This window comes from Centrocercus urophasianus, unplaced genomic scaffold (genome assembly GCF_019232065.1).
Source record: "Centrocercus urophasianus isolate 14NV4802_14NV808 unplaced genomic scaffold, USGS_Curo_1.0 seq_11, whole genome shotgun sequence".
Taxonomy (NCBI): Eukaryota; Metazoa; Chordata; class Aves; order Galliformes; family Phasianidae; genus Centrocercus; species Centrocercus urophasianus.
In genome coordinates this window covers 48209745-48231555 of record NW_024884253.1, presented here as the reverse complement: position 1 = coordinate 48231555, position 21811 = coordinate 48209745, and the positions used below count along the sequence as shown (strand labels likewise).

At 38.2% G+C, this 21811-nt stretch overlaps 1 protein-coding gene across 12 annotated transcripts in view; it reads right to left on the bottom strand.

Annotated features, from left to right (window-relative positions):
* Window positions 1–21811, bottom strand: part of PTPRM (protein tyrosine phosphatase receptor type M) — a 451289-nt gene that overhangs the window by 304982 nt on the left and 124496 nt on the right. For all 12 annotated transcript variants that reach the window (XM_042839780.1, XM_042839781.1, XM_042839783.1 and 9 more), the window contains one exon: window positions 5411–5676. In XM_042839780.1, the coding sequence (XP_042695714.1) occupies window positions 5411–5676 (266 nt within the window). The remainder of the gene's footprint in view (window positions 1–5410; window positions 5677–21811) is intronic.

The following is a 21811-nucleotide window of genomic DNA, read 5'->3' as shown; positions in this document are numbered from 1 at the left end:
AATCATGCAGAGCCTTGTTTTGTTTGCAGGCCATCTTCCATGGCATGATAAACTCCTTCTATAACACACAAAAAATAATGCAGAAATACCTAAGTTACTTTGAACTCAGTAACTCAGGGACCAGGAGCCACAGCAGAAAAGAACAAGCTAGGCTGATTATCTCTGACCCTCAAAAGGTGTTTGGCACCATGAACCTGTGTTACTCCAACTATACTGTAATCAATAGCTGGAATGAAGTGCAGACATACCCTAAAGTCAAAGACAGGTGTTAAGCAGTAGCACTTGGAAGACCATTAATTATGGAATTAAATGTGTCTTAATCAACAGAGTACTTCACAATTTAAGTTCAAATATGCAGTAATTAGACTACAATTAGTGTTGTTACATGCAGGTTATCATGGTGATTTATATATGTCGCACAGCTTTCATATGGGGTAAAACCTACACAAATAATTACCTAATAAAAAGAAAAGTGTATGCTGAGAGAAATTAATTATTTTGTTCAGAAACTGTACTTCCAAAGAGTCAATTCTAAATGGAAACTCAACATGAAAGGTATTAGGCAGCTTGGATAACTGGTGCTACAATAATAAAACACTTAACTATTAAATCTTTTGAATGCCTTGCGTGTGTGTTAATATGTGGTTTAAGCAAATAAATCTTTAGACATTGGATTAAAATTCACTCCATGCTACAGAATTTAATTTCTACTCAGATACTATTAGTGGGAGTTATTTTGCTTACATTCTTCATGAATCAGTAGCAAAACAGACTAACACCACTGTTTTTATGCATCCTGGGTTATATAAATATTACAACTGTGGAATGTTATCATACAATTTGTCTGTAGTACATCTTGGCTTCATCTGCAGCTAGAAACCTTGTAGGATATCCTATTAATGGAATGGAATTACAGTGCATTCACAGGTATGCAGATGCCCACATGAATATGCAACTTAAGATACAAAAAAGCAAATCAGAGCACTGTGTTGCTTTCTCCTTTCATCTGCTAAAGCAGAGCCTTTTCCTGGACACTACTTTCAGGAAACTACCAGCCTTCATGTGTGAAAAGTTAAAAAGGCCCCTATCATTCCTTAAACAATATTATCAGAAGACTTTTAGGAAAGAAGTATTTTAGGAAATACTACTTTTCTGAAAGAGTGGTCAGACACTGGAATGGGTTGCCCAGGGAGGTGGTGGAGTCACCGACCCTGGAGGTGTTCAAGGAACGTTTGGATTTTGCATTGAGGAACATGGTCTAGTGAGTACTATTGGTGATAGGTAGATGGTTGGACTGGATGATCTTGAAGGTCTTTTAGTCTTTTCCAACCTTGGTGATTCTGTGATTCTGTCACCCAGCCACTGATAAATCCTGAGAAAAAGTTCTGGAGCTTTTGGATTTTATGTGAAAAAGACATGAGTCTGTGACAAAAAAAGCTAACGATTGTTTTAATCAAAAGAGCAGGAGCTTAAGAAACTGAGCTGTTGCAGGACACCTCTCAGGTGGGTCCTCTGCTTCCTCCCACCACATGTTAAGCAGTCTGAGCTCTCACCTAACTTCAATGCACGTTCTCACAAGATCCACACATAACTTCTCTCCACCTCCATCCCCTCTCCCAGCTGCGTGCAGCTAACCTCTTGCCTATCCCCAGAATAGACTTCACGAAGAGGAAAGAGCCTGCAAGCAGATTAAAATAGCACAAAAGAGCCAGTGCAGGACTCTGCACATGGGACAAGGCAACCCAAGATATATGTACAGACTGGGGATGAGAGGCTAGAGAGCTGTCCTTTGGAAAGGGATGTGAGGGTTATGGCTGACAGCAAGTTAAACATGTGTCAGCAGTGTGCCCTGGCAGCCAGAAGGGTCGCTGCCACTGACGGGAAAGGAGGGGTTGTCCTGCTCTTCTCTGTATGGCCTCACCTCCAGCACTAAGTGCAGTTTTGGCCCCACAAAAGAAGGGCATAAAACTATGATAGAGTATCCAAAGGAGCACTACAAAGATTGTGAAGGGTCTAGAGAACAACATGTATGAGGAGCGGCTGAAATCCCTGTGTTTGCTCACCCAGAACAGAGGAGCTGAGGGGAGTTCTGTTGGCAGCTGTAACTCCTCACAGGGAGTGGAGGGCAGTGCTGAGCTCTGCCCTGTGTGACAGCAACAGGGCGCAAGGGAAAGGCATGGAGCTGAGAGGGGAGGGCAGCTGGGGGTGAGGGACAGATGCTGCACCAGAAGGTAGTGGGCATGGAATGGGCTGCCCAGTGGCCATGGCCCCAAGTGCTAGAGTCCAAGGAACATTGGGACACTGCTCTCAAACATAAGGGTTTAATTTTGTGTGGTCTGTGTGGAGCTGGGAGCTGTACTGGATGATCATTTGGTCCCTTCCAACTCAGGATGCTCTGTAATTCTATGATTCCATGAGAAATAAAGAGAAATTCCATCACTATATCAGTAAGGAAAATGCATTAGAGATTTCTAAGAGAATGGAGGCAAACAAATTGGCAATGGCCATGAAATATGAAGATGGAGAGAGAGCTCCTTCAAGAATAAATTAGTTCATCTGCAACAAAATAGTGAAGCTATTTTAAACTGATTCCTTGGACTTCCATGGATATTGCTATAATACATTTTGGCACATCAACTAAATTGCAATTCTTAAGCAGAAGTAATTTCACAATTTATGCAGCAAATGCAAAGAAAATGACTTAATATAGTCCTCAGTGAAGGAAGGGTAGATTGTGTCAAAATATCTAACTGTCTATTTTACATAAGGTGATGCACAGTAATTTCCTAAACTGCAGTAACTGATCCAAGCATATAAGGGTTCACCTATGAATAAAGGTGAACAGTCCTGGGTTCAGGTCTTGAGAGAAAAGTTATCTTTCTGTTTCAGTGGCCAAATATCAATATTCCTGAGACATCAGTTAGATGTGTCATATTGTTAGAAATCTGATACAGATTATTATTATTATCAACAACAGATTTTAAACTCTCTCAAATTGCAGTATTTTTATCAGAATTTTAATTTAGCTTAAATTTACTTTTCAAGAGTCTGTGCTTCTTCTGTTAAAATTCCCCCACACACATTACTACTTTGTTTCAGAGCTTTAGTGAGGCTTTGAAACACTTTCCTCATCTTCACTGCCTGTTGGTTCGCAGAGCAGTTCTGCTGCATCCAAACCAGACTCTTTTCAGAAGGAATTAAATCTTAAGTTTCTTCCTTAACTCACTCTAAACTCCAGTGTGGACAACCTAGCTCCAGATCAAAGCATAAACAACACAATTGTATGTTCACCCAGTGTCTGCAAAATGTACACACATCATACAACTCTCCTGGACAACCCAGAAAGCTCATAAATACCTCCAGAAGATGTTCTGTTACAAAGCAGCCAGAGTTATAACCCATACCAGCTGTGAAATTCTATGTGGAACGCTCTACTCTTCTATTGCCCATTGAGGTTCATTGTTACAGTCAAGATAGAAAGGCTCTTTGGTATCTCTGGAGGGCATTCTCAACACTAGCATGAAATTGGTAATGTGTGGCACACAACCTTGCAGAAAGGTGCCCTTTCACCTTGTGAGAGGTAGAAGTATGGCTAAACCAAGCCTGGACTCTGTGGTCAAGATGCCTCTTTAGAGCATGAGGTTTTAAGTAGTATGCAGATTTTCCTACAATGCTTAGGATAACCTAAACTTTCCTAATAAGCCTGATCTTCTGGAAGAGATGCCAGTATCCTCCACTGAATCAATGGCCCACTTTAGGTGACCCACACCTTGAATTCTTCCAGAGAAGCTTGCTGAGACATCCATAAACTTACCCTGGATGTCCTTCAAGAAATCAACACCTGGTCACTCCTGGCACATGCAAAAACAGAAACAAGGTTCTACCATACGTGATAGTAGTGGTCAGGATATTGATGTAGGAATGAAACTGCTGTCACTCTCTGTATAACACACACATAGAAAACACTGTGGAAGGACAACACTGCACTTCCTAGAGATGTCTGCAGTCCCCATCTTTGAGGTAGCCTTCCTCATGAAAACTTCAAATGATGAGTGAAAAATGTCAGACCAGGGGAACCAAACACAGTGCAAGTGAAAATGATAGGTGCCTAAGCAATACCTTTGGTCTGCTCCTATTAAGGCTTCCATACAGTACTTTTAAGAAACTGGCAAGTGAGATTCTCACTAAATCTTTAGGATGTAATCAGAAGAACATTCCTTTGGTAGCTGTTGTTCCATTTCTGACTGCACTGGTCAACAAGTATTCATCACCTAAATCAAACCTGAAGACTCTAATGCAGTAAAATCTATTGCATTCAATTCCAGCATCCTTAATGAACTGAAAGAATTACTGGATTTATTATCGAGAAATTAAAGTGATTGACTGGAATCAATAGAAGAAATTCTTGATTGTTTCAACATGATTATTTCATCCACATTTGTTGCAGTTTAACCAGCAGGTGGCTAAGCACCACATGGTTGTTCACTCACTCTTCCTTCCCAGTGTTGCTGGGGGAGAGAATCAAAAAGAAAAAAATGAAGTAGAACTCACAGTTTGAGATAAAACTATTTATCAAAGTAGAGGAAAAAATAATAATTATGACAAACATATAAAGATATATAAATGTATATAACGAATGATGCACAAACAATTGCTTACCACTCCAGACTGACACCCAGCTAGCCCCTGAGCAGTGGAAGAGAGTGAGATGAACTCCCATCCCCTTCAAAACTCCTTTTTATGATGTCGTATGGTATGGAATACCCCAGTGGCCAGTTTAAGACAGCTGTCCTAATTCTGTTCCCTCCCAGCTCCTTGGACCCTTCTCTGTGAATGGCTTTGGCTCTGTACAACACTGATGAGCAGCAACTATAAACATTGGTGTGTTACCAACATCATTTTTCTCTTAGCAGCAAAACATAGCATCATAACAGACACTCTGAAGAATTATGACCCAACTTATGAAACTAAGACAATATTCATGCCTTATTCCATACCATTTACATCACTGCCCCACAGTTTCTACACATATAATTACTAATTTCTACACATCTACACAACTAATTACTATCACTTATCTTCCTTGCTGACATATGTACACACTTATTATTCCTCTGGTCTATGGGCCATCCATGTAAATTCTCCATGGTATTCATTTAGTTCATAATTTTGGGCTCGCATCTGTCATACATATGAAGAGCGTGCGTGTGTATGAATGCATCTCATATTTCTGCAAATAGATGTAAACATTTAAACATAGCTGTATGCATGTAAAAACACTTATCTGCAAAAATGTAAGATAAAGATCAATAAAACATACTGAAAAATATTTTGATTTTAAAGTCAAAATGATAATTTAGAGCCAGGTGCTGACTACGAGAAATATAATTTCATAAAAAACAAAACATACCTGATAAAAATTGGGCCAGAAAGTGCTAATTGCCAGTTCTGCTCTGTTCCAAGTACTAGTAGTAGATGTGTTCCAGACTGGGTTACCGATAGGTCCATCGTTAACTTTCACATACACATTCAAAGTGCCAGGGCTAGATCCACTCTTGCTTGAAACATAATAGTGGAAATCAATACAATGCGTATCATTTTCTTTTAGATGGGGCATCAGGAGGTGAGCTTTCTGTCCTGCATATCTCCCAGATGTATTCACCAACATGAAAGAACCTGCAAAACAAAGTCACTATTTCAATTTCTCATTATTTCACCTTCCATTTCTGTTACAGTAATCTGTAACTAAGGCATCATTTAAAAATAATTTTTTAACTTGGTTCTAGTAATATAGAATCATAGAATCACTCAGGCTGGAAAAGACCTTAAAGATTATCGAGTCCACCCACAACCTAACCATACTACCCATACTACTCTAACAACCCTCTGCTAAATCATGTCCCTGAGCACCACATCTAAATGGTTTTTAAACACATCCAGGGATGGCAGCTCAATCAACTCCCTGGGGAGTCTATTCCAGTCATATCACTATTCCATTCCATATCATTATAAACTGTATTTAACCTCAAATTGCTTTCAAGAATCTTAAGATTTTCAAGGCTAGTAAGTACTAGAATCCTTATTTTTCATGCACAGAAAGAAAGAAAGAAAAAAAAAAAAAGAAAAAAAAACATGTCATGATCAGCACTGCAGTAAATCTACAGATACTAGAAGAGAATCAGTCAGAGGTGGAAACTATTCAAGCACTTCTGTCTGCTTAGTCCAATTGAAATTGAGGACAGATGTGAGCACAGATGTTGGGATGCTGTATCTAATAGGGATGCAGTTTAAAATGTTCCTGATTCCTTAGGCTCACTTCAGCTTATCAGCAACTACTGCTTTTACTGATTAAGTGTGGTCACAGAACCATAGAATTGCTCAGGTTGGACAAGAACTTAAAGATCATCAAGTCCAATCGCAACCTAACCATTCTACCCCAACTCTAACAACCCTCTGCTAAATCACATCCCTGAGCATCACATCCAAGCAGCTTTTAATAAATTCAGGGATGGTAACTCAACCACCTCCCTGGAGAGCCTATTCCAGCACTTAACAACCCCTTCTGTAAAGAAGTGTTTCCTGATATCCAACCTAAGCCTCCCCTGGCTTAGCTTGAGGCCATTTCCCTTCATCCTGTCACCTGTCACCAGTGAGAAGAGACCAACCCCGTTCTTGCTGCAATCACCTTTCAGATTTTGGAAGAGAGCAATAGCGTCTCCCCTCAGTCTCCTTTTCCACAGACTAAAGAACCCCAGTTCCTTCAGTGAAGGTCACTTGATTGTCTCCTGGCTTCAGGAGCTTAGAAAAGAAGGAAAACACCCAGCAAATTGGTTAAGTTCTACAGAAAAGAAAAAAAGCACGCAGGAGGAGGAGGTGTAATGTTACAATATTATCCACCCCAACAGCAAGAAGAAACGTAAAGGCATAGTCCACATGAAGTTACACTCAAACAACCCTCACATGAACATCTACTCAATTTATGGGCTCTTTTTCAGTGCCTGTTAATGTGTTTTATTGAGGTACACCTTCAAAATAATCAATTTACACAACAGATTTGCAACTAAAAAACTAAAAAAGATATTCATATGTCTGTGTTGAACAAATCCAAAGCCAAAAGAGATAACTCAACTAATACATATGCTGTGATACCATAGAAGGAAGTAAAATTCAACATGTCTACTTTCAAATGAGGATTTATCAACAGAACACAATTAAGATAGCAATAAAAAGGTATTTGAAACCCTGCACTTGTCATAAAAGTCAAAAGAAAACAGGTATGTTAGAAAACAAATATGTTAGAGGCACATGCTATAAATGCATCATTAACTATTTTTGTAAAAACAGAAGCACAAACATTTCACAAACAGTTACTAAGAAACAACTTCTGACTTTTTCAGTTTGATGGGAATTGATGGTCTGGAATTTCAATCAGATGCATACTCCAATGTCATTTCTGGAAACGACATTTGAGTGCAAGTGTCTGGAGAACTTCAGTCCAGACCACACCTTCATCTTAATCATATTTAATTATGCAATAATACACTTTGCAGCTACCCTAAATTATTTATCAAGTACAACATCTAATTAATTTTCAATCAAGTCAAATAATAGATTTTCTCAAGTTTACAAAAACTGAAATGAAATGTGATTCAAAGGAATGTGAATGTTTTACCACCTAAAAGGTAAAAGAGCAGACTGGGATGAATGCTTATGCAATAGTAATGTAAGTCAATGTCATTAAATGTGCTTCTCCAATTAAAAACTCATACTACACTTAAAACTCATTTCATTTTTTAGTGTTCCTAATATTGGCTTTTCACACACTGCTAACAATTTGAGTTTTATTTTTAATTCAGCAGAAAGAAAGCCAAGTGCTTTTCTATGCAAGGATTGGTTTCTATGAGTTTCTGATTACACCATTCTTGAATCTACAGTCCGTACATACATCTACCACATTTTATTTTTTGCTGTGTTTCAGTTGTCTAAAATGTTGGAGGACCCAATGATGAGACAAGAAGAGCCTCCTTAGTATTCCAAGTGCAGCAGCGAGAGTGGCATCCTTGCTCCTGGTCAGGGATCAGAAAATAATGCTATTTATTACTTTTGCTGAATTTGCACACGTGCTCTCCCCCCATTTCAGCCTGTCAAACCAGTGCACCTCTTTCATGCAGCATTCCATCTGTGTTTTTAACTTGCAATACAAACATCTTCAAATACCTCAGCATAGAAAACATAGAATTAACTTCGGCAATAATACAATAAGAGAAGAACTATTTCCTTATTTTCATGTACACAGGAAACTAAAGTTAGCACTTTTCAATCTTTCCAATACTTTTCTTTAGTACACTGGTTCCTAAGATGTTTATGGTTTTGGGCTGATCAAAGTATAAAATCCTGCTGTGCTGGACTCTTAGATCCTGTTGTTCAATAATTAACTAGGATGCTGAAAGGTGAAGAATAAATCGACACCCAGCTAGAACAAGAGATATTCCTGTTCTATTACTAATAAGACATTTTCTCACCTTTAAAACACAACAGGTTTCAAATAAAATCCACAAAATTATTATCTGAGTACAAAAAGGAAGCAAACAAATTTTATTTAGTCTTATCGGTTTTTTCCTGCCTTAAAAGGCATGAAATAAAACTATATTCCTTCCAACACTTAGGATATGTTCTGTTATGAAGAATTTGGCAAGCTCTTTCTAGTCCACGAGATAGAGTAGGAGACAATCTAAACATATCCTTTTAATTGTTTGAACTCTGGACTGTATGAGAACACCATCAAGCCCCACCTGAAGGTCTTCCTGGACAGTTTCCACTTACAAAGGTCTCACCAACCACCACTTTCAGAAGCTGAAGTTTCTCTTCTTCTAGCTCATCTATAGCAGGACGCTCATTCACACAAACACTGAACAAAGCTGTAAACTAAGACATTTGATCATCTAACTGCATGCTAAATCTAGAGTTAAGTAATCTGCCATTGCATGCTGTTTCAAACATAGTAACATCTGTCCTAAGCCTAAATACAGCCTCTAGACAGCACTTAAGGTAATATTTCTGAAGAAACCAGGGACGTACAAGATGGATACACGAACACTCAACTGTAAGATCCTGGCTTCAAAACAGAGAGCAACAGAAGAGCCTTCTTGCATCAAGTACGGGAGAGCTTCCCTGCATCAGAATGAAAATCCCACGTGCCTTGTACTTTCAGATATCTGATGTCAGTCCACTCAATGCACAGCCATTTCAAGCTAGCCAGGGAAGAAAAATCAAATGTAGATAGAACATCTTCAATATTGCTCATCTCTGAAATTACATGCTTTCCTCAAGGTACAAGAATGTGTTCTGACCACCCGAAGTAGCTAGCACAGCCCTTCCGAAGATAAATGCTTAGGCCTTTTATAGAGGCCAGTAGGATGTGAAGCATGGGCATGGGAAGCCTTGAGTGCACCCAACCAGAAGCCTGTGGGCAAATCTAAATTTCAGAGGAAGTCATGAAAATTCTAAGGGTTTGAATAAAGTCAATCTGAAAGAAAACGAGTAATAAACAGTCATGAAAGCCCTTACTTGGTGCTTAACCCTTTATTGGCCCTTACTCTTGAAAGCCTACCATCTCATTAAAAAATTTAATCTGTTTTGTTTGGGCAGCACCTCTTTTTCCCTTCACGTGAACTCTGATACGTTCACTTCCAGAGATCAAAGTAGCATGTAACTCCTTACATTAGGTGAAAGTAAGAGAAAACTCTGTAAGATCTAGAGCAAAATAATGCACAACATATTAAAATTTGAGCCTGTTTCTACACCTACTTTTATCTATGGATTTCCTCACAAGAAAGAAAAACAAACTATTAGGCATTAAAATGAAAAGGCATAATCATTAAAGACTATTAGGTGCATCTTACTGGAAACCACACAGTATGTGTAAAGGAAAAAAAAGTGAATTGAATGCATTAAAAATCTTTCTTACAGTTTTTTGTTGTTGTTTTTTTTTTTTTCAAATCAACTTGTCTTCAATGTTAAATCATGTAGAAATTTTCTCTTACAGCTTTTACTATTGTCATCTGTTAAACTGATTGCTACAGTAATACTATGCCAGATGGATATAAACATCTAAAGCATGTGGAGAAACTCAATACACAAACACCTAATTTGGACTGAAAGAAAAATAAAAATAAAAAAGGAAAGAAAAAGAGTTCTCATCCATGAAAGGAAAAAAACTGACATAGCACTTGCTTTGCTAGAAGGCAGTAGCAAGATAATGGATAGGCTCCCCAGAATATGTATCTCACATTTGGGCATCTGACAAACACACTGCAAGAAATACATGTAGACATTCACTGGTTTATCTACTGGGTAACAATTGCCTGCAAGGGAACAGGAACTAGACTGGGATTCCAACAAGGCAACGCAAAGTTAAGATCAATTCAGTTCTCCACAGAAGACATGGCAAATACACATATTACTATAAATATGCTCCTTTTCACAGATGTAGTTCCCTAGTAGTAGTAGTATCACATTTAAACACAATTTTCCTCAGTCAAAAAGTTTAAATGGGATTTTCTTGGGTGCAGTGCTTAACTCTATGTTTAGGAACTACATGCAAATTAGTAGTTCAAACTATACACTTAAATCAAACAACTAAAACCTAAGGCAGCTAATAGAGCTCAATATTCATTAAATTCAGGCTTCTTTAATCCACATGTGTTAAAAGTCACAAAGTTTCTAATCATCCATATTTCATCATTTTATCCAGAGGGTTTAATTCAAGGAACTGGTGGATTTGCTACTCTTACTGCTGTTGTTTAGAATTCCTCATTGTGATAGTTCAGCAAATTCACTGAAACATCGATTCTAAGATGCAACACTGGAAAGAGACAACGCAGACTAGATCTGGTCCCGAGTAAACAGGCAACTGAATATCCAGTAATTCTCATTATTAACATCAATGGAAATTTCCAGTGAGGCAAGCATAGAGAAAAACGAAAATCCTATGGTATTTATTCCACCAGCTATCTAGCAATGAATAGTATCATGACAGATCTTATTAGGGTTTTGTACACAAAAAGCTGCCCAAAAGATAGAATGACACAAGAACAGCAAAAAAATCCCAGTGTGTGTTTAAAAAAATATTCTGACAACTGGAAAAGCAATATACACTTCTACAAAAATGATGGAAATGGCACAAGAGAGATTTTCCAGTCACTTCTGTAAGTTTTCGCTGTGTCACACCATCTTGTTAAGAGATGCTTTTTAAACTCGGAATGACAAATGCAATGGAATTGAACGCCGTATTGTTTTTCATGCATGAAGAAAATCTGACTCGGGAGCAAAGAAAGTTACTTTGTTGATTTTTCACAAGTCCTAAGCATGGTTGAACACAAATGATTAGTTTTCCTTCCTGACTGTAACAACAGACATAACCTAACCAGTAACTGGGATTTCACTGATAGAATAATAAACATAAGTAAAAACATACTGGAGTTTGACTTATGTAAACATCAGTGTTTGATGATTTTGGCTATCAATATGTGAAAACTGTGCTAAATGAAGTGGAAATTCTTATTTTAAGACTAGACATTCTGTGTATTACCTTACACCCTACAGGTAGGGTGTACAGGCAGAAACCTATCTCCTTAAGGTCAGAAAATATTTAAAATACTCATTATCAAAATTTCTCTGATTAGGTAGATGTAAGCAGCATTCCCTAAATGCCCCGCTACAGTCAACTCACTACAGGTGGCTACCATGGCATCATTTCTACTGTGAGTTTACAGAACCAAAGATGACCATCAAAGACACTGGACTTTCTGGGCATGTGCAAATGAATTGCAAGGCTCAAGCATTGTGGGTCTTAACTTCAGGTAGAGCAAAGGCAATATCTGTTATCTGTATGGACCTCTCGAAAGCACTGCAGAAAGTGGACAAACTGAAATCTGATGACAGTCAGCTTTAGACTCTGAAGACAACAAACAGAAAACATTTTATCTCTAGTATATTTTTTTTCCTACTATTTACTATGTTTTCAGATAAAGAAAGATACATTTTCAGGTAACGTCTGAAAGTCATGAAGTTGATGTTGATTTGAGAAGGCTCTCAAAGCATGGCTAACAGTTCATGAAGAACTAGGAACTTCTACTTAGATACAACACCTCCAGATGCCACGTTGTAGAGAAAATGCACATAAAAATCAGTAAAGCTTCACTTGAACTGGCAAAAACAGGGGGTGCCAGAGCACACCAGTTGAAAATCTTCCTTCTGCTGCCTCAACTAATATCCATCAATTCTGTTATTCATCTTATATTAATTTTTCAGATGAATTGTCAGCCTTCTCTTGAGTACTGTCCCACATTAAACTTTGTATTGTAATCATTATCAATCCTAACAACAAATATGATCAACCTAACTTTTAAGATATTTCTTTCAAATTTTAAATGCCTGAAACTCTTGAGAAAAAAAAAGTGTTAAACAGCTTCAGCATAAATCCTGTACACTGTCAGAAAAGTGAATCAATCCACTTTTACCAAAACATATATACATATACACAATACATATACCCAAAACTATAAGCCTAATAGGTCTGATAATTCTTTCATCATATACAATTTCTTCAAATTTTTCCTCATCTACTATGCATAGACACATCTTCCATTATTTTGTTACAATTTCATCAAATAGAAACATGAAATCACATATTTCTGAGTCACGTATTTCTGCCATCACTTTTGCAATAGCCAGTAATGTCTAAAAGACCTGTTTTCTGAAGAATGCTGTTTTTCTAACCTTTTTCGGTATTTAATGAATTCCTCTGTTTGTCCTATAATCTGTGTTCTGTTTCCTTCATGACTTTTCTATATTTTCAAACATTACATGGATATTTGGAAAGCTGTTTCTTATATGACTAACATTACCTCCTCATAAAAAGCAAGCAACATATAGAAAGTCCTTACGAAGTTCAGAAGCTGTTGAAGAAAACAACTGCTTATGGACAAATTTAAACAGATCTATCTGAAGTTTCAGATTGAATTTCTGAACCAATTGTGTTTAAACAAAAAGTAAAAAGCGAAGTAAGAAAAGGCAAATAGTCTACATGTTGGAGTACATTGTGTACTAATTAGCACAAATAAAAATATTCCCTGGTGGAGGGTTAACTTGAGAACAAAAACATGAAAGTCATAGGTGAAGAAAAGAAAATGAAGTGAGGGAGACTGGGATGAGAGGTATTAGGGAAAAAAAATCAAAAAAATTTATGACAGAAAGGAAAAAAAAAAATCCAGGATAGACAGATTGAGACCTAGTCTGGTTAAAATGCTATCCAGAAGCATCTCCCTGGGACTTGAAAAGACAAGTTCAGGTTGATTGAGTATTCTGTAGACAAAACAGATAGACATTCAAAATAATCAATTTCTATTAACCAAAACTAGAGAACAATAGTGATCCTTCCATAGTTTCCTTCATATAAAATATCATGAAAACATACTGGACTAATTTCTACCCTCAAGTTTGAAGCAAGATAGCCTTTAGCATGGGGGACAGTGTGTATCCAAGATGAAAGTGTAAGGTGTACTCCCTTATGTGGTTGTCACAGTAGATACTCCCAACACTTCTTTTATGTAAATACACTAACACAAGAAGGACAAAGATCATTCTTCGAATATAGACATCCAAACTAGAAAAAATCTCCAGTGAAAATAAGCCCAACTCCTTCAACCTTTCTTCAAAGGAGGGACGCAAGAGCTTTTTGATCACCTTTGCAGACCTCGTCTGGACCTGCTCCAACAGCTCCACATCCCTCTTGTGCTACTCTAAGACGAGACCTCACAAAGGCAGAGCAGAGGACAATCCCCTCCCTCTCCCTGCTTGCCACTCCACTTTCGATGCAGATCAGGACACAGCTGGCTTTCTGCACTGCAAACATGCACTGCCGGCTCATGTCAAACTCTTCATCCACCAGAACTCCCAGTCCTTCTCAGCAGGGATGCTCTCAATGAGTTCTTCTCCCAGTCCATACTCATATCAGGGACTGCCTCAACCTGAGAGCAACGCATCGCACTTGGCCTTGTTAAATCTCATTAGATTCCCACAAGCCCACTTTTCAAGCATGTCCAGGTCCGTCTTGATGGTGTCCCTCTTTTCTATTGTGTCAACAACAGACTGTTGATTTGGAATGAAAGTTACTGTGGGCTATGTATAAAACAAAGACAGGAAAAAGAAATATCATTTGAACTCCAAATCCACTTGCGAAAGCAACTTGATTTATTTTATTTTTTAAGCAGGAAACAATTTGATTTGCCTGAACACAAAGCAAATCCAACTACAGGCTAACCCTCCCTTAGTTTGGAAGTATAGTGAGGGTAAAGTCTCAAAGCAGTCAAGCTACTCTGCATACAAGCCACAGTCACTCAGGAAACACTCTGGCAGCCAACTTGTCATGGTTTACAACTGCCTGGGAGTGCTTTTTGTTTGTTTGTTTCTTTTTCAGGAACTATGCACTGCAGTTGGCAAATTTGGCATGAAACAACATTTTTGTTTGTTTTAATTATCGTGAGATCCCTCATCCTATGTTAGGCCTAACGTGATAAGGTCTGCTAGCTCTACCAGCCCTAGCAACAGCTTCTGTAAGCAGCAAAAACCATGCTAGAAATTGTAAAAGCAGTAAACTGATTTATAAAAGCTACATACTGGATCTTTCTTAAAGCTGACCTAACATGTTTTTGTGTTGGTTTTGTTTTTTTTTTTTTTACCAGCTATAACATCTTCAACTTTTATGCTATGACTGCATCTCAGACATGCTAGAGCTTTGATACAGACCTGTCTGCACCTCTTCTTTAAAGCAAACGCACCAAAAATACCAAACAGGCTTTGAAGAAGCTATGTTTTATTATAAGATAAACTTGAACAAACTTTCTTCTGTTTGAAAACCTAGCTTCTTCAGGTGAAAGAGATAAAATACAGACATTTGAAAACAAGCATCTTTTCTGCCCAACTTTATCTTTGCAACAGGGGCCCTTTTCCATCAGACCAGCTTTTCACACCAGTAACTTTGAATAGCTCTACTTGTTCTCCCTCAGGTCAACAGAAAAATCTCCCCTTTTCATCATCTCTGGCCTGTCTTTGTGCCTGTTCCCCATTATTCTAAAAAACCTCTGCAAGTGCAAGCTCTCCAGTCTATCATCTATCATTGCCCCATTCTTCCCTGGAAAAGCACCATACATGGTCAGGTATTCTCTAAAAAGAAATCTTCCTCTCCCTTTGAAAGGACTGCACCTAACCAAAAAAACATGTAGCTACCAATGATGGAATTTCATAGCATATAACACGCATACAAAAATTAGTTTTAGAAGATACTCTGAACCGCTATGTTATTTGTCACACACAGAATGACAAAATGTGCATGGAAGTTTTTTACATGTTCTTTCTGCTTGCAAGATAATAGGATGGAGTCACCAGCACACACATGGAAAGCTGGCCTCGTGGATCAACAGAGACAAAAAAAACCAGTGCCTTTACCAGCACGACTGGTAAAGGTGCTGGTGAACTGGTAAAATTGGTGAACATATATGGAATTCACACAAACAGCATGGACAGCACTATCCTGGTCCTTCCCTCCACTTAACAGAGACTGAAGTTTGGTAATGGCTTGTACTCCCCAGCCCACAGGTGCTGGCTCCAGACCCAAAAGCCCTCAGTGTTCACCATCCCGCACCAGTTGCTGGGACTCAAAACCTCTACACCACCCCCTGGTTAGTCTGGCTTGAAGTTCGTGAGTATTCCCAAACACACTCAAGGCACAACATGCAGGCACATATAAAATGGTTTAAAAAAAAAATCATTTAATAAAGCCACAGGGCAGAGTGCAGTATAGCACCAGGCATGGTCACACAAGAATACCAGGTAATCAGCTATCCACTTTTGATGAGCCTCTTTTATCCCTCCATCACTTCATTTTCCCATGTTGGTTCCTCCCAAACCCAGCTATATCTCTGCCATCAGCCACCACATTAGAGGTCACACATGCAGTGAGGGTAGCAAGAAAAAATACTAAGCCATGTTTCCCATGATTCCTTTACCTATCACATTTTATTATAATTTGGTATCCAAAGAACAAGACAGCTTCTTTTGCCACTGAATATAAATACCTCTTAAGCTAAATATCACATACCAACAATTAATGCTATAGCCCAGGAAGTCTCCTTTTATAAGCATGCTCTCTGTTACCGTACAACAATATTAGTCTATTTTTGTAAACCATTCAGCTATGCAATTCAGCATTAAAGAAGTAATACCCAGGAGATAAACTGACATCAGTTTTAGCTATTCAAGGTGAGCTCCCAGGTACTCTTCAGGTAAAAGCTTTAGGGAAGTAAAAATAATATCAGAGTGTGGGAGAACATGGGTTGACACTGCATGTTGACCTTATTGAAAAGGACTATATCCAAGAATAGGGTTAAGTGCTATAGGTATGCTTCTCCCTTCCCAGAGACAGACTGAAAGGTTTGCTAAATACAGAGGTTAACATAAAAAGCTTCCCAATGCCCAGAGACAGTGAGCTTTACAGTTTTAAGAGAAATTCAATTTTTGTTTCAGCTATAGGTTGCTGGGTTAATGTTTGACTAACGATCATAACTATGCATACTCTGCAAAATTCTAGATTACCTCAGCAATAAGTTGCTTTTCAGTTAAAAACTGTTATTTCTGTGTAACTGACATGTACTTTCTGCACGTAGTATTCTCTGGAAAAGTAATGCCACCTGCCCGATGGCCAATTTCCCAGCTACTGATAAAGGCAAATTGTCAGCATAACACTGTCAGGTGTGTGAAACTACTACTAAGGCATTGCCTTGGTTTAGATTCTGCAGTAACAGTGCACGCAAACCATCCATCTTTTCATTTCCACTTCCAGAGGCACCAAATGCCTGACAGTCTGTCACAGATCTGTAATACAGAAAACAAAACACTGATGCTGCCCACAGCACCAAATCCCACCACTATACAGAGCCTTCTGAAATCTTGTTTGACATATCAGTAATTTTAGGAGCATATTAGCCTCATGGGCCATTCTCTTAGTGGAGTAATTTACTCCTAGTTTTACTAGATTCCACAAAGATAACTCACAAGAAATCTACCATATCCATCAAAGACTAGGGTGGAATAAAAAAAAAAAAAAAAAGGAACAGACTACAATGTAGTGTTTAACCTTTCCTTTTGAATCAAAGCAACCATCTTTTTCTCATTTGTACATTCTTTTGAAAGCTCTCTTAGCATGGATCACATACAGCATAAATTACTTTATTTCCTTCTTTATTTTTGTAAAAAATACTGCCCAGCAATTAGAAGTTCACAGTCTAAGTACAATCAGAGATGCTTCTCCAAAAGATACTTCTATTTTTGGTTTGCTTTTCCGAATCACTTAATGATGCTACAGAACACAGCCCCTGCTAACCTACAAATGATTTTAGATCAGCACTTACAGCATTTCTCCCCAAGGAAGCATTGCTGAGACCTTAGCTAGGGCTTGTGGAGGAAAATGTCCAGCATACAAGGGCCCGTGTTTGGCTGAAAAGTGTCACAGCTCAGGACCTTGAGCCTCAGCTCCCCCAGGAAGCCCTAAGAGGCATCAGCACAAAGGTGATTGTCTGCCCTTTGGCAACTACAAGAGAGCTTATGCTTTAATGGAAAAGGTACTGCACTTTCTCAGCTATGCACATCAGCTATTTACCTTTTATTGTCTCATAGCAATCAGTGTGCACAGTCAAACCTATATTATAACAATATAAAAAGCTTTAAAAATGCTATAATAGGATACACAATTAGTGCTTGTAAATCATAAAATGACAACAAAAACAAAAACCCTATCAAGTTTCAAAATCTTTCTTTTTTAAATGGAATTTAACTCATTTACATCAGGATCCATGTATGTGTGTGAATATGTCACAGCTTGAAATGTTACAATAGTTGGACTTGCCCGGTACAGTAATCAGGTACCCATTACATCTCCATTCCTGGATGTCTGTCTTTTTTTTTAAAAAAAAAAGATCTACCACAGAAGCAGCTCATGTTATTTTCTAAAAATTGGCAGATAAAGATGCATTTGTCTTAGGCTTCCTCCTCCTCTAGAGATTCCATTAAAATTAACGATGATAGAGACAAAAATGATGTATCTTAGATGTTCTGATTTCTTCTTTCCTCTGTGGCTTACAAATTCCAAAGCAAGTAAAATTACAGGGACATGTGTTACCAAGAGTCTATGTTAAATGGCAGGGTTACAGACTTAGATAAAAGCGTTTCAGCACATAAGCTATTCTTATAAAAAAAAGAAGAAGAATTTAACATACAATGATTTTAACTAAAGAATATAATTTTGATTTTAATTCCACAAACTTGAAATCTCTAAAATAAAACCTTTTTCATAAAAAAGCCAAAAAATTTTATGGTTTCCAGGAACAAAAAAGACTTTCTCTTGGCTATTTTATGCTGGACATGTTGGCCAGTACAGTAGAATCTATTTTTAGAGGCTCTTATCTAGAACAGATTACGTCACAGACTACATCACAAAGAATGAATGCTGTGCAGGTTGCCACTTTATCTGTGCTTATTTATACAATACTTTACTTCCCTATGGAAACAGGCAGACATTCCAAACCATCTGAATACTGATAATGCAGGAATTTCACTTGTTGTTCTTTTAAAGAGACTTTTCCCAAGTCCCACTTTTAAGTTTTGTACCACTACAGCTATTTCCAATGTCCTTGTTAGTATCAACTTGGATCCACCTTAAATACAGAAAACATTCCTAAATTGTTCTACCAGAATGCATAATGAAAATAACATACATACTTATCTCAGAAAAAGACATATCATTACGGTAAGGGTTTTTTTTTTTTTAATGTGTGCAGCCCCAGTGAGGATACTGCTTGATATCCCTTTTTTCCTCATGCCAATGTGCTGGAGATGTATTTAAAATACTAGCTTGGGCCTGATTCTTCACTGAAATAAGTGTTCCAGTTCTCATCATTCATGATCCCAGGAACTCGACTGTCACTGCAGAGAACAATGAGGTTGATGCTTTTTCAAAAATGAAAGCATAAGACTCTAATTAACCAGAAAGCTTAAGCATGTGGTTAAGAATTATTCAGAAAAGCACTTAGATATTTAACTTGACTTCAACAGGATTAAAAATTGAGAAGGTACTTACATAATATTTCTGCACGGTGCTTCCTGTAGTCGTAACTTAGAGCTATTGCAAGGGCCTGATGTTTCACACCCTCTTTAAAAAATGTTAACTGAAATATCATTCATTGTCTTTAAGGATACAATTTTCAGATATGCCTGATTGGGAAAACCTGGAGCTGATTTCATGAGAACTAACTTGTCAATAGAACACAGTACCTTAAGACAGCAATTTAGAAGCCACAAGCTGTAAAATTATATTGGCACAAAAATATACTGCACATATTTAGTAGAGTATCTGAATGAACTCTTGCCCCCAGAAGCAAGCACTAATTAATTCAGCAAAACTCTGTCCTGAAACTACTTTTTGAACAGTATTTAGGCGTTTCTCAGCAGACCTGTAGCTCCCAAATGAGCTAGAGTCAATGAGCCATGCAGAACCATATTCAGTGAGTGAATTGTATGGTGTTTTCTAAGAGTGTCTAGTGGTCCATAAAAACATTAAGGCTTGGTAAGAGTGATTAAGTCAAAAAGAGTCCGGACAACGCTGACTTAAACTCCTGAAAATTTTTATCAAGCCTAGATTTTAATCTAGATGTTAAATATTAAAACTGAAATGAACAGTTGGAAATTTCAATCATTCTGAGGCAGCAAGAAGGATGACTGTTTTCAATGTTGTCACAGGGGAATGTATATTTACATGTATTTTAAAGATACTGTAGGATAAAGAAAAATGAAACGAAAAGATAACAAATACTCTGCCCTTTTCTTCTTTCACAATATTCTCTTTCCTTTCAAGTTTCTAGGTTGAAATTTGGACATGAAAGCAGAAATGACCAGATTACACTACTCAAAACTAGGGAATAAAAGTGATGCCTTTAGATCTCCTTGTCCCTTTCTGCAATAATTTAAGGCAGGTATCCCTCATGACACAAGCTGCTTCTCCACGCTGCCCGTGGGGACGCTTCTCCTCTCTGAGAACTGCTGTCCCAGTGGGGCAGTTCCAACTCTCCCCATGTTATGAATGTACAGCATACCCTTACTCCCTCACAAGGCTCCCTACTCCCACTGCCTCTAACTCCAAAATCCAACTCCAACCGAAGACACCATCTGAGAGAGAGTAGGTCCCTCTGCGTTCCCTGACCACAGAATTGCAGGAGCTGGAAAGGACCTCTGGAGATCAATGAGTCCAATTCCCTGCTAAAGCAGGATCTCTACAGCACGTCACAAAGGAAAGCATCCAGGCAGATTTTTATTATCTCCAGAGAAGGAGACTCCACAACCTCTTTGGGCAGCCTATTCCACTGCTCTGACACCATAAATCATTCCCATGGCAGCTTTCAGAGCTGCTTGCTGAGAAAGTCTCAAGCCATCATATAAAGGTGCTGCTCTTTCCTTCCTTCTCCTGGGTGCGATGGTGGGAGGACAAAAAAGCATCACACTGGGCTGAGTCCCCCAGTGCTCAGGGGAGATGCTAGGAGTCCAAGGCTGCTCAAAGTCTCAAGGGAGAGAGTAAAGAATCTGTGTTTTCCTGTGCAGTAGGACAGACCCTGACTCGGGACATGGGGATGAAGTGGGTGGCAGCCAGCCCCTGCAACGTGCCCACTAGGTCGTCAGCCTACACTTAGACAAGAAAGGAAGACATGGTTACATGTGACACGCTTACTGCCTGCCTCTTTCCCTTTCCTCCCTACTCCTAGGATGTTACACATATTTCATTGACTTATTTACTTTTTTAAATGCCCCTTTCAACTGTTTCCTTTATGTAGGGGTTGTTGAAACACTGCTGAGCAGCAGCCCTTGCTGGCACACCACCAGCACCCTGTCCCCATGCCAACATGCTGCAGCGGGGAGCTCAAGGCTGACCGCAGCAATGATAGCTGCAGCAGGGCTTTAACACAACTATGCTTTAATGTTTCTGCCTGTCACTCATCATTAATGTGTTTCACATCAATAGCTTTTTACTTCTACCCCCTTATATTAAAAGCAAATTGCTCTGTACAAGCAGGCAGCCTTAAGCTAAGCCATGTATCTAGGTAACCAAGAAAACAAGCTATGCAAGAAACAGGCTTGCTGTAGGTATGCCATACCACTGACTAATGGCTCCGTATGGTTAACATTTAATTAAAAAATTAGTTTTTAAACTGACTTATATTTATTGTGGTCTGACTGTAGTCTACTTTGTTTGACTAAAATATGATCTTAAGTCTAAATTCCATTAAATTTCCCGTCACTGTCTGGAAGCATGAATCATATTAATGTAATTTCTGAAATACTGCAGATCTTTTTTGTTATTTTCAAAGCCTGCTTCACATAACCAAATAAACTATACTTCAGTAGCATTTAATGAGACAAAAATCTTCAGAAATGTTATGAAACATTATCATAATGAACCAGATTACATGAAAACATTAAAGGAAAATTGAAAATGCTAAAATGAATAATTGCTAGACTCCATTATCCTTTACAATATAATAAATACTTAGTGTTTCATTTAGACTACAACTTGGTGTCAAAAGCAGGAACACAAAACATACTGACATAAATTGATTTTCAGGAAAGTAACTGAATCACTTGGCTTTACCAAGAGACTATAGAATTCATTCCCCTTTTCCCATCTCATTTGCCGCCTCCTCCTTTTGCC